Source organism: Pseudopipra pipra, chromosome 3, assembly GCF_036250125.1.
Source record: "Pseudopipra pipra isolate bDixPip1 chromosome 3, bDixPip1.hap1, whole genome shotgun sequence".
Taxonomy (NCBI): Eukaryota; Metazoa; Chordata; class Aves; order Passeriformes; family Pipridae; genus Pseudopipra; species Pseudopipra pipra.
In genome coordinates, this window is record NC_087551.1 from 98,527,836 (window position 1) to 98,545,821 (window position 17,986).

A 17,986-nucleotide genomic window follows, 5' to 3' on the forward strand; every position below is an offset into this window, starting at 1 on the left:
GCAGCACCGGTAAGGTATGCTGATGCTGTAGACAAGAAGTTAGACTTCCAAGTTGAGTATTCCTTTTAAAAATGTTTGGACTGTCTTTCATTAAATTCTTAAATGTATCTGTTACAATGAAATTATTGTTTGAATTAATATATGAAAGAAAATATTTAACTTAAATTCATAGTCAAAATGGCATTTTAAACATGGCATAGTCCCAGAGTCAGCAGAGAATTGCAGTGTGGAAGCAGCAGAAATCTGTGTAATTTGTAACTGTACATTATGTTCAAAACTGGTTTTTTCTGATTACTTTTGAGTGATTTTTACACTGTTTCTAAAGCTCTTATTTAGTCATCTTTAGGGCTGTTCAAAAACTCTTAAGCCAGAATCCTTTTGAAGTAGGAAGACTTCTGGCAAAATACCTTTTTAAAGTAAAGTGTCAGTTCTCTGGGATAGTTTAGTTCTTCTGTCAAATTATTTTGGCTGAAAACCAGGAGAATTTAGCCAAAAATATTCTCATGGTTTCTCTGGGGAAGTGTAGTTTGTGCTTTGCACTGCATTTCACTACTGGCTGAACTTCACAGCTGAACCACACTTCCCATACAGCTGCATGGTCAGGATCTGGCTATTTTAATTTCCCTTGATGAAAGGAGTGTTAAGATGTATTTTGGAAAAGGTAGTGTAGTGAAAGAGGCACAGACTGGGCTCATAAGGCATCAGCTGGTCAATAACTAGTTGGCAGCTTCTTAAATTTCGACTCCTTCCTTCTGTTTTGCACATGAGCCATCCTGTTTTTCAGCCGTGAGAGTAGGACCCTTCAAAACCGTGTGATATGTCAGTAGAAGGTTTAAAGCCTTTTGATGTTTTTATCCATGCAAACAACTGTACAAGGGAGAGAATATTTAATAATGTTTCAAAGGCTTTGTTAGTGCTTCTGCCAACTTTTGTGCTAAACGTGCTCCATTTTATATATTCAGAACTGAAAAAATGCAAGGGAGCATGGCTGAATTTTAAGATCTTTTAAGAACTCTGAGTTCAAGAGGCAAACAACCTAGTAGGAGCCTGAAGCTTTAGAAAGAGTCGGGTTTTGAAAATCCAGCAAGGTCTCATCTCGCCCATTTAAGTGTCTCTTCAGAAAAATGTAGTCCTGGGTGATTTGCCTCTAGTTGTATAAGATGTCTGTAGACAAGAAAAGAATGGAAGTTGGTCTGCTCAAGTTCTTCATTAGTGCACCAGTCTCTTACTTGTTCATTAGGATCCAAGGTTCCTTAGCTGCTGGGACTGTTTGGATGCTACTGCCTCAAAACTGTATCAGAAGATTAGTTAGAAGTTCCATAGGGTGTCCTGGAGGCCAGGACAGAGCAGTAAGACAGATGATGGGGAGTTTTAGGGTTTACATTGGTTTCCTTCTGCAACGTATCATAGAACGGTTTGGGTTGGTTAAAAAATCATCTAGTCCAATAGTACAGCACATGAATGAAGCATAGACATGAACAAACAGTGTCACAGTGCTGCAAGGTCGATACCAGGCTCCAGACCAAGAATCAGCAATGTTTAGCTGCTATATGGAGTGAATGGAGGAGACCTAAGTGCTGAAGAAGGTGACTCGCCACAGGCAGCCAAGTGTGTGAGGGCCACAGCAGCTGTCTGAAAATTGTTTGTGAGAGAGGTGCTTCATGATTCCCTCTGCTGGATGTAGGAGTGGATAAATTCACTATCTCTAGTGCCAAGTGCCTGGAGAAACTCAAGTTCCAGGAGGTGGAAGCTTGCCTTGAATGTGCGTGCCCAGTTTTCCTTCAAGCATGGAGGCTTTGAAAAATGGCTCTGAGAAAAGAGTTTTCTATAGTTCTCTTTGAAAAATGAACTGCTGCTACCCAGCTGTCATTTAATAACGTACCGTCCGGGACTACTTACCTGGGAAGCAGGAGATCTAGATGCAGCTCATTGCACTGCTTCAAACCCCCACCTCCCATCTGCTGAAAAGGTGCCCTTGTCACTAACCAACATAGTAATTTGGAAATGGAACCACTGTGGATTGTGTCCACAGCTCCCAAGGCAGTTTCCAATTGTTGATACTGCTTTGAATTTATACAAGAAGAAAGAGAAGGTCTAAACAGTCCAGGGAAGTCTATTCCTTTGGCATGAGAAGCTAGCCTGCATAAGAAGCTAGCTTGCAAGAGAGAAGCATCTCCCCACCATGTTTTAGAAGGGAATGGCAGTGTTTTCTATCCTTCCTGTTTATCATGTGCTTAGAGGAGACTGAATGAATTTGGGTATGTTTCCTTGATGGGCATAAATGGACTAGGTGGGAGAATAGTGTCTTGTTCTCTTCAGGCAAGATGTTGACTATCCCTGGTCTGTACACTGAGAAAAGCTTGGGTGCTCAAGTTTTCCAATAAAACCACAGGAACCTACTGCCTCTTAAGGTGGCTGAATTGTTAGGAGATGTTTTTGGATGCTTTGAACGTGGGATGAGGCCACAGATACAGATTCAGGGGTAGTGTTGACTAAAGCAGCTCTCATCTGGAGGTTTAGGGGTGAAGAATGTGGGCAAAGGATGGAGAGTGGAAAGAGAAACTGCCTCAGCTTTGGCTGGGTTTTGAGTAGGGATCTTGAAGAGTAAAGCTGTGTCCATAGGTGTGCTTCGGTTCCTGGTGCCTGTCTTTGTCTAGTCTTAAGCGTGGCTCACTCTGTGATTATTTTCTTTTTGTCTTGCTTACTAACTGCAGAATAAGTATAAATAATAACAAGAAAACATTTCTACAGACAACACTCTAAGATTTTCAGTTTAATTTGAGTGATTATCAGGCTTAGTTGTGGATCACCCCAAAATCTCCTGTTATGGTGCTGATGATTTTAGCAGATACTGAAACTTGCTGAAAATAGGCATGCATTTATGCATCTTTAGTGGACTCTCTAGAAATGATCCATGGGCCTTCAAGAGACCATGGATCAGATGTTGATTTGATCTCCATGTGGTCTGAATGCCAGGGTCAGTCTGCTCATTTGGAAGGACAAAACAATATAAGTGATTTTATAATTTTTATTCTACTTGTAAGTAGAATTTTTGATTATCATCAGAGAAAGATTTGTAAGAGATCATCTAATTTTTGGAAATTAAAACAAAGAGCTTTAAAAAATTGATATGTGAAAGAACTGGAAATGTTAGATGGCACAGTAATTATGACCAATCAAGATAAAAACATTAGACAAGAATGTAATGAAGGCCTAGCCCAGGGAACAGCAAAAAATGTCTTATTACATAGGAAAAGAAAAATGCGTCTCAATGAGCTTCCTTGTCAGAATGGTGTTAATGAGAAAACAGGTCTCTGATGGCTCACTGGGGTGGAGTTACGTTCAGGAAATGTTAAGGAAGCAGACACTGAGAATATGTGGCAGAGCAAGAGAAGGGCTCATCATGCATGCTGGGGCGACTCCAGGGCAATGGATCTGTAGGCAGCACCCACAGGTGCATTTGCAGTGCAGTGAACTTGAAGTTTAAAGCTAATGTAGAGATAAAGTGAGGTGATGTAACAAGAGCTGTGTTATGAGCTGCAGCTGAAAAACCTCTTTATTGGAGATTTTCTTCTTTTCCTCTTCAATATCATCACAAATTGGGTTTGTTCAACCTGGAGAAGGAAGGCTTTGGGGTGATCTAATTGCAACCTCCCAGTACCTGAAGGCAGCCATCAAGAAGGATGTGGAGAAACTTTTTACAAGGGTGTGTAGTGACAAGACAAGGGGGAAAGGGCTTCAAACTGAAAGAAAGTAGGTTTAGATTAGATATTAGGAAGAAAATCTTTACTGTGAGAGTGGTGAGGCTCTGGAATAGTTTGCCCAGAGAAGTTATGGATACCCCATTCCTGTAACTGTTCAAGGCTGAGTTAGGCAGAGCTCTGAGCAACCTGGTCTAGTGAAAGGTGTCCCTGCCCACGTCAGGGGGATTGGAGCCAGGCAATCTTTAAGGTCCCTTCCAACCCAGGCCATGTGTCAGAATTACCTTTTGTATAATTGTGGCGTGTCAAAAAGTCTTTAGTCACTCTCTACTTTTTATGACTTATGTAAAACCCATAGAATGGCTTTGTGGGCACCTGGCATCCAGCCAAGGTCAACTCACCACATCTGCTCTGACAGTTTTTACTCTGTCTCCTGAGCAACCCTGTGTTTAAATGTGCATTTTCCCATTCAGACTTAATTCACACGTGGTTGCATTCACATTGTTCCTTAATTTTAGGGAAGGCGATGTTAAATGTTGCAACTGCAGTGTTGGGTACGTGGAGTTTCCTCTATATGTAGAGTTGGTGCCATCGTTTTGGCAGCACTAACTGCGACACGTCATTTTTGTCCTTCATTCTTCCTTAAGTCAACTGGCAGATGTTGGGATTTCAGGTCAGTGTACTCTTTAACTCTTCTGAAACCTTTTATTTTACTGGTAGCTGCATAACCAGAACAGTAGCATTAGTTTTTTTCCTGTACATGCCCTATAAATTCTCAACGGACACAAGTTGGAGGTTCAAGTGATCGTTGCTTAGCTGTTCTGCAGCTTCTTAATTTGTGCGCAGCTGGCCTGTGGTCATGTTCTAGCTGTGTGAAAGGTGCATCTGCTGCTATTGTTAGAGAATTTGCTGAGTACGAAAGCAGATGGAGATGCCAGTAGTTATCACTTACTAACATAGCTTGTTGTATTATTCCCTAGAAATGTACATTATTAAAATAGAGAAATCTCTCAGGGCAGTTGGTTAGATGAAAGGACTTAAATGAAAAATTCCCAAAGGGAATTGTCATCCTAAAGAATCTTTTGGTAACAGAAGCATCATGGTATACAGGTCAGGGAAGTAGCACCTTCAGGTTATATGAATTCAGATAAACACGCTTGTTTTCAAATTGTGTTCAACACATTCTGTCTATTTTTCCTGAATTCATATTTCTTTTTCAAAATGAGATGAGATTGTCAAAAGCATCTTACACTGAATACAGTCACTTTTACTCTTTTTCAGTTTTTAAAAATATTTGTCAACCGATGCATTGTACATGGCAAAGGATTTCGAGCACAGATATTGTGGTATGTGTAAGAACTGCTTTAGGAAATTTTGCCACTGGAAGATATTCTTTCAGCTAGGTTCCATTTGGCATGTCTTTTAAGTAGGGTTATGACTATTGCCAATGATATTAGACTGATTAGTGAAAGTCTGCTGTAGCATATTAGTGTGAGAATACTTCGACTTCTGAGAACTTTGTCAGTGTCTAGTTGTCTGCTGGAATTGTGTGTCTTTGTGTGTGCTTCTACTAAGTCACATCAGACCCATAAAACCCTGTTTATTTTCCCACTGCGTTTTGCTTCTAGAACCATTTCTGTGTACCAACCATATATTTTCTGTTAAGGTGGGGAGCTGTTTAGATAGGTTCCCCTTTCTTTTGCCTTCTTTCCCTTATCTGCACTTGGAAAGGTGTGTCAGCACTCTAAGAAAAAAAGGACATTGGGTAGTACTATTGCTATGAAGATCAGCTGTCATTTCTCCATTGAAGATATCGTAGAATCATAGAATGGCCTGGGTTGGAAGGGACCTTAAAGATCATCTAGTTCCAGCCCTCCTGCCATGGGCAGGGACACCTTCCACTAGACCTGTTTGCTCAAAACCCGGTCCAGCCTGGCATTGGACACTTCCAGGGATGGGGCATCCACAACCTCTATGGGCAACCTGTTCCAGTGCTGCACCACCCTCACAGTAAAAAGTTTCTTCCTAATATCTAATCTAAACCTACTCTGGTTTGATACCCTTCCCCCTTGTCCTGTTACATGCTCTTGTAAAAAGTCTGTCCACATCTTCTTGTAGGCTCCCTTCCGGTACTGTAAGGCTGCAATTAGGTCACCCTGAAGCCTTCTCTTTTCCAGGTTGAACAATCCCAATTCTCTCAGCCTTATGTCACAGGAGAGGTGCTCCATCCCTCTGGTCATCTTGGTGGCCTCCTCTGGACTTGCTGCGAAAGGTCGGTGTCCCCCCTGTGCTGGGGTCTGCAGAGCTGGATGCAGCACTGCAGGTGGGGTCTCATGACAGCAGAGTAGAGGGGCAGAATCAACTCCCTCGACCTGCTGGCCACACTGCTCTTGATGCAGCCCAGGACACGTTTGGCTTTCTGGTTTGAGTGCACATTGCTAGCTCATGTCTAGCCTCTCATCCACCAGCGCTACCCCCAAGTCCTTCTTGGCAGGGCTGCTCTTGATCTGTTCATCCCCCAGCCTGGATTGATACTGGGGGTTACACTGACCCAGGTGCAGCACCTTGCAATTGGTCTTGTTGAACCAAGGGTATTCCCATGGGCCCATTTCTTGAGCTTGTCCAGATTCCTCTCGATGGCCTCCCGTCCTTCAGGTGTGTCATCTGCAAATGTCATTAAAGAAGATATTAAATAAAACTGGTCTCAACACAGACCCCTGAGTGACACCACTTGTCACTGATGTCCATTGGGACACTGAGCCATTGACTACAACCCTCTGGATGCAACCATCCAATCAGTTTCTTATCCATCCAACAGTCCACTCATCGAATTCATCTCTCTCCAGTTTAGAGAGAAGAATGATGTGGGGGACTGTGCCAAAGACTTTACAGAAGTCCAGATAAATGACATCTGTAGCACTTCCCTTGTCCACTGATGTAGTCACTCCACCATAGAAGGCCACTGGGTTGATCAGGCAGGACTTATCTTTGAAAACCTTTAGGAAAGCTTCAGCATAGGATCACATATAGAGTGTTATTTCATCTCCCAGCCTGAGAACAAAAAGAACCTTTTGTTGAAATTGCCGTGATATTGCCCCAGTTCAAATGCCAGATTTTGATCATGCATGCTTATGTACCATGGTGTTTTGTTATATTGAGGATATAATTCCAAGAAGTATGTACTTGTCATTTGAGGATAACACCCTTGGATCATTTCCATGACTCTTAGTAGCTTGCATGCTATTGCAAAATGCCTGATGTCGTTCTACTTCCTATGGCCTGTATCTTTTGCTGGATATTATTTTCCATTGCAGCCTGGTATTTTGCCATATCTCCTCCTTTTAAAATGTTCCCACTCTAATTATGTGCTGGACTTTTTTTTTCTGGTGAATTTAGTCCTTTGTATTCTTTCACTTATGCATCTTTCTGCTTTCTGTATGCTTCTGGCATGCGAGGGCACATTTTAGCAACACACTGAAGGCCATCTCAGCTGCTGCCAAGGGCATTTCTTTCCTTGCCTGGCATAATTTTTGCAGGAATGATGGCCATTTTACCCTCACCAGGAACCAAGAATCTAAATCAACAGAAAAACAACATTACAGAAAGAAGAATAGCTTACTGCCTGTGCTAGCTCATGATGGGATCAGCTGGCAGTTGGTGACAGTACAGAGAAGGGGAGGGTAGTATGTGACTGCTGTAGGAAGCCAGGCTGCTGTTAGCCCACCCATAGATTGACTTAGGTAATTAGTGATGGTAGGACACTCCTCACCTACCTACAAGGCTGAGATAGTCGTACTGGGCAATGAGTAGGTACCTCCAGAGTCAGTTATCTATCCTGCATTGGGATGAAATGAATCCACGTGCCAAGGTGCCTTTCTCTGACTTGGTAATACAGGGAGCTCAGGGTGATTTTCTCAGACTGACCACCTAAGCCTGAACAGATAAATCCCACCCAAGGGTCTGTTTATAACTAGCCTCAGCTTGAGGTCTGTATCTAAACAAAATTGTTCTGATAAATAGGCATCTGCTAATGCCAGCTGTGCTCTGTCTTGTGGTTCACTTTTTGAGGTGTCATACTTGCAGCATTGGGAGGAACTGGGCAACAGTCTTTATTCTTAGGCAGCTTCCCATTATTTTTAGAACCTCCTTTAAAAATAGCTGTCACTTATCTAATGTGTGAGAAAAGGGGGACAAAAGCTGTTTCTGCTCTGTGTTTCTTCTCCTCAGTAGGATGCTGAGGCAACCAAAAGCAAACATTTTTCCTGTCCACTTGCCCTCTGGGATGGTGCCGTTGGTCATCTGTCCTTTCTCTGTCAGACCTCTGGTTTTTCGCTTTTGCTTTGTGTTTTTCCAACTAGTGATCTACATTCTAAGTCTCCTATCTTGTCTTTCTCTTCCTCTAGCCTCATAAACTGCTTTGCTTAGATTTTGTCTTCTGTCTGGGCATTCCTGATCTGCCCCTGTGTTTATACATGAGTCCATTGTGGGACATGAAAACAGAAAGCAGGGAAGGGAGAACACTAATTTTTCCCCTTTTTAATCTAGTGTCCTACCACACTAAGCTTGAGCTGGCTTCATCATCAGGCTTCTTCCCTGCTTCCTTCCATCCTTTAATGTGGCATGCCTGAGTGCATTCTAATTTCACTGTGTCCACCCAATATTAGCAATTACTCTCCTGGGGAACTGGAGCTGTGGGTTCAAATCCTTTCAAGTTAAGGATGTTCCGTAGCTGGTTCTTCACACTTTTTGGATCAATACTTGAGTGGCATTTCTGTTGTGCAAAAGGCAGGTGCCACTGCTGCCATGGCTGGGATGATCAGATGGGGCCTTGATAGTCCTTTCTGCCTGTTCTCTACGCCTCCAAAGATGTAGCTGCAGGACTGGAACCACCCTCCCCATGCTGAGTTTGCCTTTTGAGCCTGTCCAGTGCCCTCAAGAAAACAACTGTCAGGCCCCCCTAGGAAAACTTCCAAGCACCTGGAGAGTGATAATGTGTTGGAAAGCATAAGTTGCTTGAATGGGCATTAACCACTTAAATACTACACAAATACCCCAACTTCTGCAACCAGTCCTAAGCCTCTGTGGATGAGAAGGGAAGAAAAGCAATGCCTTAAAGCTTCATAAATAAAATTACAAATGCATATGTGCATAATATATATTTATTCATGTAAATAAAAGTACGCTGCAACATTCTCCACATTATTCACTGTTTCATGGTGAATCCTTGGTGTTTTATTTCCTACAGAAATAAAACTGTGTGTGGGGATAGCATCAGGTACTCATGTAAATGCTTTATGGGAACAGGGATGAACTGAGATGGTTTAGACATAGGTTTTAGAAGAACTGACACCTACATTTGAAGCCTGGTAAGTTTTTTGTTGGTGGTGTTTTTGTTTCTGTGGTGTTTTTGTGGGTTTTTTTTGTGGTTTTTGGTTTTTTTTTTTTTTTTTTTGGCATTTTGGGGAGGTAAAGAATACTGAAAATTTGATCTGACATATATTAAGGATGACATCCAAAACTGCAAACTGTTTTTGTAAAATATAGCTGCAAACAACAGAGATCTTGTAATCTAGTAGGGACTTGGATTAAAACATTGCAGGAGAAATTCTCTTTAGTTGTATCTGACCAACATTTTACATAAAGATAAAATTCTACTTGAGCATTATTTTCTACTGACTGAAAAGCCATAGAGAACTATTGTGAAAGATTTGGCACCTGGGTCCCATCTCCCTCTAGTTAAAGGTTTTGAAAACATACTTGCCCCCTTCTGGCATTATTTTCATCTTACCCTGAAGCTCTGATTTTATATTTTTAACACAGATTACAGTAAGTTAATTCTAACATGAATTCATTGACTTGAGCAGAATAACATCAGGAAAAATTTGTCCCAGTTTTTACAAACATTCTTCTTGATGAAAAGTGAGACTACTATTCCTACATATGTCAAAGGCATCTACATTGTATAGGCAGAACTAATAGTCCCTTGTACCTCACAAATATTGGCTGAGGCTCTATTGTGCCAGAATTAAGTGTACTTTGGGGAGTAACCAAAGACTTCCTATCAGTTAGGTTGTTAGGTAATGCTAGGCTCACTCTTTTGTCCTCTGCAACAAACGCTGCTCTTCAGCATCATCAGGACCTGAAACGTGTTATATCTCTGCTTTACACTACTCCATGCTCCATAGATTTCACAGAGACTTGGTAACTGCAGCAGTTACGGTCCTATTTTTTGCAATTCTACAGTATTAATATTTAGGGATTTTTTTTCAGTCTTTCAAGTCCATTGCTTCAACCTTTAAATCAACATGTAGAATTTAACTTGAGAGCATTGCGATGTTACGATAATGATCATTGTTTAAACAGCTTTGTAACTGATTCTGATTTTTATAGTCTAGCTAAGTAGTGAACTCTTGATTACCCAAGGTAACGCACAAGGGAGCTGGGAGGACAAATGAGAAAACGCTTAGATAAAGTACAAGCATAGCTACACAAAACATCGGTAGGTTAGGATGATCAGCAAGGCTGTAATGGAGAAAGAAGAGGTCAGTGACACAAGTTTCATCTCTAGTGTGAAAGGCATCTTCCCCAGGGAAGGATCTGCAGCCCTTGGGCCAAGGGGTGAAAAGCAGCTTGTGTGAACAGCACTGGAGGCTTGTCCCTTCTGCCTCTCACCACTTCCCCCAGAAACCTATCCCTAGTCTGTGCTGAGTGCTGGTGGTACCCTTGTATCCTGGGACTTAATTTAATTTAAATCATCTGTTCAAAATGTTCGAAATAGCATGAGGTCTGTGTCACAGCCTGCTATTTCACTGGTGTAATTTTGTGGGCATGCGTTGCATCTGCTAGAATGTAGCTTAGGGCCTGCCACAGTGCTTGAGGACAGACAAACTGCCCGATTGTTCTGGGAGGTGTCGGGACATGAATGATGAGGGCTTGAAAAGTCAGGGGAGTGAAAACCCTTGAAAGTTATTGCTATGTCTGTAGTGCTGACTCAAACCTGCTTGGGAAAGTCACCAAATGTGGCTGTGGCTCTGCAGATTTATGTGTGTGTCTGTACTAGGAACATACTTAATTCGCAATAAAGATAATTCAGCTCAGGTACCCAAGAATAAAGTATAGTTTTAAAAATAACAACAAAAATCATAATAAGAATGAAAACAACTCAGTAATAGTGAAATAAAAACAGCTCAAAGATCTCATAGGATTATACAGAGGATTAGAGTTACTCCATAACTGTTGGCTGGCTGAGCACTAATGCCAGCAAGCATCGTTTGCCTTCTGCATTTTTCAGCCATTTGGTTTCAACTGGGCAGATCATCTGTGTTGTTGATTCTAAATCCAAAACGTAACAAGCTGCTGACCCTTGTGGAGCAGCCACTGGCAGATACAGGAACTCCATGCATGAGGCATTTGCTGGCTGAAGTGATCTCCAAGTTTTCGATCCAGTGTCGGGGAGGAAGTGTGGGAGCTCAAGGAGTGCTAGAGGCCAGCTGGCCTGGCCAGTCCTGCAGCAGTTTTGAGCAAGCCTGTGGGGCCTTGGGGATTCTCCGATGGTCTCTCAAGGACTTGTCACTTGAAGCTTGGCTTGTAAAGCCTCTTCTCTCTTGCCAAGTGAGGTAGATTTCCTAAAGCTGACAGGTCTCAAAAGTTGTTTGGAAATTGTTGTGCTGTTTGCATTGATATGTTTTTGTTCCTAATGGAAATAGAGGCATTTTACTAACTTTTTTTTTTTTTAAGTAAATGCTGCCTTTTCCTCCTCTTCTAATTTTGTTTTTCAGTGCTTTCAGCTTACACTGATTTAATGGCCGCTGTTATAAGTGCTGCAAATTAAACTTCTGACCCCTGCTTAGACAATGAGAAAACATTCATACTTTTATAAATGCTGAACATCTCTAGGTTTCTCTCTGGCATTGGTTTTACTGATGCTGAAGATACTCCAAATACTGAGACCAAGATAGCATTTGAAAAAACAGGCTAGTACCTTTTTGTAAGGATCACTTTCAGTGGGGCTCGGTTTTCTAAATGCCTTTATGAGTCTGGGTCTGAAAGGACTTGAAGGTAGGTCGGAAAGGCAAGGAATTTTTGACGATTTTAAAATGAAAGATGCTGCTGTGGCATATACCTGGATATCAAACTCTTATTTCAGCCATATGATGCAATTTTAGCTGCAGGAGAGGTTTCTTTTGAAAGCAGGAAAAGGTGGAGAAAGTGATATCCAAAGTGCTTTTGGTTTTATTTCTGCTACTAATGTGTCCCTTTACTGCAGATGCAGACTCTATAAAGTATTTAATCTGCAACCTCTTCAGGGATTTCTTCTGTTAGTGGCTCTTCTCAGACCAAGGTAATTTCCCTGAGCGTTTGTACAGATCTGGGTGTTGTAACCTGACTGACACTAAAGAAGCTCATTTTTCTAGAACAAGTCTGTTTTCTCTGTGAGCTGACCTAACACAAAATAGGGTGAGGTGTATCTCCTCTGTCACTGAGGCTTGTAAGCCCAGCAGCAGGTAGTGGGGAATGTGCTGAAGCTTCATTGGAGGTTTTGTTTTCCCCAGAAAATCCTTCATATCTGGCTGCTGAGCAGAGCTAACAAGCAGCCTTGACAGTTCTCTACTTCTCAATGTCTGTCTCATCTCTGAGCTGTGTAGGAGTTTGCAAAGGCAGATTAATATTTAACATACCTGGAGTCTTTGATCTTTCAATTGGAGTCTGAATACATCTAAATCCTCATAAAATGCAGACAGAGGAGATGATGCTGCCTTTTATTCACTGATGCAGAGACTGGAGCACCCTCCTAATTTCAATTCCTTCTTCCATCTCAGGCTGTTTAATTCTGCTCTCCAGCTTGTCTGTCAAGAAACCTTATCACCAGTCTGCTGGGTGCTCATGCTGAAACTGCCTAATTTCCAGGCTTTCAGCTGTGTATCTGAACCACTTGGCTTGAAAGCCTCTCTGTCTGATCTTCTGAATCCTGAAGTGCCCCTGTTACAAGAAAAAGGTGGGATGCCCTTCCTAGGATGTCCTGCATGCTGGTGACCAGGTGCTCTTCTGGGCTGTGGGGTGGGACCTGCAGGCTGAGGCAGGTAGGACCCACATCCTCTGTTTGCTCAGCCCACAAATCCTTTCTTTCAAGGGTGGCTGCTGCTGAGGGTTAAATACCTACATTCAAGTGTCTGGAAGAGCCTTCCAGGCATGAGTCTCCGGCATATCCTCCTGGCTGGCTGTTGCAACCACAACTCACTGGTTTCCCTATAGGGAGCACTGGTCCCTAGCTTGGCATTACGAAGGCTGTTCCTGCTATGGACTCCCTCACTTTCTAGTCAACCAGCGCTAACTATTCAAATGCCAAGAGTGGCCTTAGAAACCTTTGAAGGTCTGGAGAAACACCCTTCTCCTCAACCTTTTTTACTGGCTATTTTTTGTTGCTCTCTCTTTTACTTGCTGATGGTTGTGAATCACAGACAGGAAAAAGAGGTAGGACTGTCCACGGTGGATACAGTGAGCTTCTCTAGGCTGCAAGATACACCAAGATGCAGTGCCTTGTACTCTGGGATCAGGAGTCTTCTCCTGGGGAGATGTAGCCAGATTCGAGCTTAATGTATGTAAAGTAATTTTAGTATGCACATGAAAGTATTTTGGAGGAAAGTGCTCTCACAGAGGTTGATACTTCAAAACTATATCAAGACTGTGTTCAAATAATTTGTATAACCTTAGAAAATAGCTGTAAAGTGGCCAGCAGCCTGACTTGATTTCTAGTAATTCTGCCTGGCCCTGTGCATAGGCAAGAGAGGGCCAGCCTCAGAACAGCAGAGGACAGCAACATAGCAAATATTTTCCTGCTGGTTTTGTCTGTCAGAGCCTTGAGGAGCTGACCTGGTTTCTCCTTCTCCATGGCATCCAAATTTCCGTTACTTTTCCCTTTCCTCCCCAGCTATTGCTGTTCTATGTGTTCACCTTTATCATAGAATCATAGAAAGGCTTGGGTTGGAAGGGACCTTAAAGATCTTCCAATTCCAATCCCCCTGCCATGGGCAGAGACATCTTCCACTGGACCTGGTTGTCCAGGGCTCCATGCAACCTGGCCTCGAACACTTCCAGGGATGGGGCATCCACAACTTCTGTGGGTGACCTGTTCCAATGCCTCACCACCCTCACAATAAAGGATTTCTTCCTAGCATTTAATCTAAATCTCTCCTCTTTCAGTTTAAAGCCATTCTCCTTTGTCCTATCGCTGTCTGCTTGTGTAAAAAGTCACTCTCCTTCTTTTTTTCATAAGACCATTTTAAGTACTGGAAGGCCACAATGAGGTCTCCCAAGAGCATTCTCCTCTCCAGGCTGAACAGCCTATCTTCATAGGAGAGGTGCCATTTCTCTGATCATATTTGTGACCCTCCTCTGGATCCACTCTAAAGGCCCATGCCTGATTTTAAGGTATGCCCTCTCCTCTACCTCTGGTTCCTCATGATTGGGTGCCAAAAGTCAATTTTGCCTGCACTCTTGAGAAGCCTTGAGTGATATTACTGCAATTGTGACAAAACTTATCATGACCTAAATATATGAACAGCAGTTCCACAGTCTTCTGGATATTTTTTCAGATTGACAAAGCTTGTCTATGAAGCAGTTCCTGCCTGGCCCGTTAGAGGAGCACATGGTGTGTTGTGGAAATCTCCAGATTTCCGTGTTCCTCCCTTTGCCCATGGGAGGATTACCCAGCACCCGAGATTTTCCCTAGCATTTCCTGCCCCACTGTAGCTCACTAGATTATGACTGTATTGAGATCTCTTGACCTTAGAGCTCTTCCCAGGTCCAAGCATAGACACCACCTTTTTAAGGCATGGGCCTTTAGCTGCAGCTCTCTCTCCTTTGGAAGGAAAGCTTCAGATGGTATAGCAAGGGTGTTGTGAGGCAGAACAACTTGACGTGGGACTCATGCCATACCCTCCACACATGAGAAGGGAGACAAAATCTGCTCCCATCAGACCCCCTTTCTGCAGTCTCCTAGGAGACAATGGAAGTACAAACTAGACAGTAATTCAGAGGAACAATTTATTCCTGCAACTTCAAAGTCATCTACATGGTCTTGCTGCTAAGATATCTGTTATGCTGTTTAATACCTTCAGATCATCCCAAAATTAATAGTTCCACCGTCCTAGACCCCAAATATGTTAAGTCATACAGACCCATGTACTGGTCCTATACCTGTACCTAATCTTTCCTGACTTATTTTTGAAGAGATTCAGGGAGAGGAGAGTAATATAGCTCTAGATATAAAATGCACATGTCTGTATTGTAGCTATAAAAGATGATATACAGGTACTTCCTCTTGAAACCCTGATATGACTTTCAGCTTATTTGTGTAATACAGAGTTTTGGTGAAAGAAGGACTGGAAAAACATACCAGAAGTACATAAATAACACTTTTATGAAAGTATTTCTACAGGCCCCCTAACTACTGTCTTTTGATGGTCCTTTCACACAAACTCCATTTCTGTGCTGCTATTTTCTGAGACATCTCTTCACAGCCTAATTTCAGGCAATCCATTCACTTGTAGGCTTAGACAAGGGGATGTTTCAAAGGTGATTCTCTTCAGGAGTTATTGAAGACTCTGATGTAACTTCATTGCATGATACAGTGAAATATTACCTGCTTTCCACTCTCAATGACTTACATGAGGGCTATTGCATCAGACAATTTGCTGGGCATAATTCCAGTGCTCAGGTTGATGGGAAGTGAAGTTTCAGGCATTGAAGTAGGTCTCATCTTCTATTGACTTGCCTCTTTAGAGCGATATCCACTCTTTCTAAGTGGGAACTTATTACTAACATCTTTTAGTGCAAGGCCAGGTGGCCAGGAAGGCCAATGGCATCCTGGCTTGTATCAGCAATAGTGTGGCCAGCAGAACCAGTGCAGTGATTGTCTCCCTGTACTTGTCACACCTTAAATCCTGGGTTCAGTTTTGGGCCTCTCACTACAAGAAAGCCATTGAGATGCTGGAGGGTGTCCAGAAAAGGACAATGGAGCTGGTGAAGGGTCTGGAGCACAAAGTCCTGTGAGAAACAGCTGAGGGAGCTGGGATTGTTTAGACAGAAGAAAAGGAGGCTCAAGGGAGACTTTATGGCTCTCTACAACTACCTGAAAGGAGTTTGTAGTAGGGTGGGGGATGGTCTTTTCTCCCAAATAACAAGCAATAGGATGAGAGGAAATGGCCTCAAGTTGTGCCAGGGGAGGCTTAAATCAGATATTAGGAAAAATTTCTTTGTGGAAAGGTTGTCAGCCATTGGAACAGGCTGCCCAGGGAAGTGGTTGAGTCACCACGCCTGGACATATTTCAAAGATATGTACATGTGGCACTTAAGGATATGGTTTAGTAGTGGACTTGGCATTGCTGATTAATGGCTGGACTTGATGATCTTAGAAGTCTTTTCTGGTCTAAACAATTCTATGATTCTAAGCCCATATACTGTATTTTTTCCGTTCACCTTTCCAGATCCCTGTCTATAATGAAAAGCCCAAACATACAATTGTCCATTATTAGCATTGCTTAATCTCCTTTTTAACTAAATTTCTTCTGAGTTTTATCTCACCCAATCTAATGGCAAAACAAACTGCTAAATGTGCTGATGCAAGTTGCATGTGTGTCTGAGGAACACACAAACTGCTTGGAGGAGCTGCATGTGTTCTTCTCATGCTGTGTGGATTGTGGCATGCAAAAATACGTTGTGTTAGTAGAAGGATGCTGCATGTGTTCAGAAACTGTTGAGAGTCTTTGGAATTCTTATAACTGTTTACTCATTCTTTTGTTTAGGAGTCAGTGACCTGTAAGTGCTCATTATGAAGAGAGATCTGGTTTTCTTGGTGACTCTAATTAGCCTTGCCTTCCTGTCACTACTAAGGTCTGGATATCCTCAACACATTGCAGAGGAGTCCTGCTCTGTTCAGATTCTTGTTCCAGGCCTCAAAGGTAATGTGAAAGCCTTCTCCATTATTCAAATATTAATTTTTTTCTTCTAACAGGCTCATTTGCACCACTGACAGTTTCTAACAGAGACAAAGAAGGTGCCTTTCAGTTGCCCTCTTATTTGTTCCATTTGTAGCCTCCTTAAAAATGGAGCTTTAAGGTCCATAAGGTGAAATTAAATCTGTTAAAATAAACATGGTTCAGAGAATGCATACGAATCTCCCAAATTTACTCCTGATCAGCAGTGCTTGTTACTCTGACACACTACCTTGTTGCTCTCTCTGGGTTTATACTCGACAGTGGTACACATAGCCAAAGACTGCAAAATCAGGCCCTACTTTATTATACCTGGAGAGATTTTAATTTCTGTGTTGCAATGTAATGTGAAGTATTTTGTGTTTTCTAGTATTTTCTTTGTATTCTCTTGATTTTTGAAAGCTCTAATACTTTTTAGAAGAAAGAAAACAGTAGTTAGGTTTTTGGCATTTCTATAGTTTTTGTGGAAAAAGACAACATTTTTATAAAATATACCCCTAAACTATTGCCCAAAGAAGATGGTGTAATAAGTTATTGATCTTTTCATAGCAAAAATATACCTTACATAAGAAATCAACCAGTGGGAAGAATTAGCATTTTAAAGCAACAGCATCCATTACAGTGTGAAATTCCAGCCCTGTTTAGTCAATAACAGTAATTTCCCTTGTGAAGGCTATAGTATTTCTATTGGAATTTAGCACCTATGAATGTGGGAAAGTACTTGTTAACTAAGGAAAAAAACCCCATAAATCCTACTAGTTTATCCTTAACAATATATCAAAAAAGCATTGTTTAAGAACCACACAATGAACCTTCCATTTTCTTCTTGTAATTTTGCCTTGTACTATCACAAAACTCACCTAATCAGGAGCGATGCTATTAATCTTTTCTAGTACAAACCTGGGCTTTACCCAGTTGCCTGAGGAACATAGTATGAGCTGCAGGCACTGTCTGTTCTGGTTACCTGATTGTTAAGAGAAGGCTCACTTCTGTTCTGCAGTTTTTCATATAGTTAAATTTTGAGCACAGCCTGGCCATAGATTTGGCTGTAGTGTAAACTGCCCTCTCTAGACATTGCCCAATTTGTGTATTGCTGCCCTGTGCTTGAAGCAAGAGAATTGGGCTGTAAGGTGAGGGTTCTGCTTGGCCAATTTGCTTTAGGAATAAAAAAGCCCTTTGTTTATTCATTATTATTTATTGTTGTTTTGTTTATTATTATAGGTGCAGTTTTGGATGCCTGAACTCAACCAAAAGCTATTTTTTTCTATTTACTTCAATAAGTGACTTTTGAAG

The 17,986-nt window shown here is 41.9% G+C and overlaps 1 protein-coding gene across 6 annotated transcripts in view; it reads left to right on the forward strand.

Moving 5' to 3' along the window:
* Window positions 1-17,986, forward strand: part of COLEC11 (collectin subfamily member 11) — a 45,489-nt gene that overhangs the window by 8,458 nt on the left and 19,045 nt on the right. For 3 of the 6 annotated variants that reach the window (XM_064650471.1, XM_064650467.1, XM_064650472.1), the window contains exon 2: window positions 16,505-16,660. In XM_064650471.1, the coding sequence (XP_064506541.1) occupies window positions 16,531-16,660 (130 nt within the window). In that variant the 5' untranslated portion in view covers window positions 16,505-16,530. Of the gene's footprint in view, window positions 1-8,946; window positions 9,068-11,479; window positions 12,043-12,520; window positions 12,697-13,974; window positions 14,130-16,504; window positions 16,661-17,986 lie in introns of all 6 variants that reach the window. The other 3 variants (XM_064650468.1, XM_064650469.1, XM_064650470.1) reach the window with 3 other exon arrangements.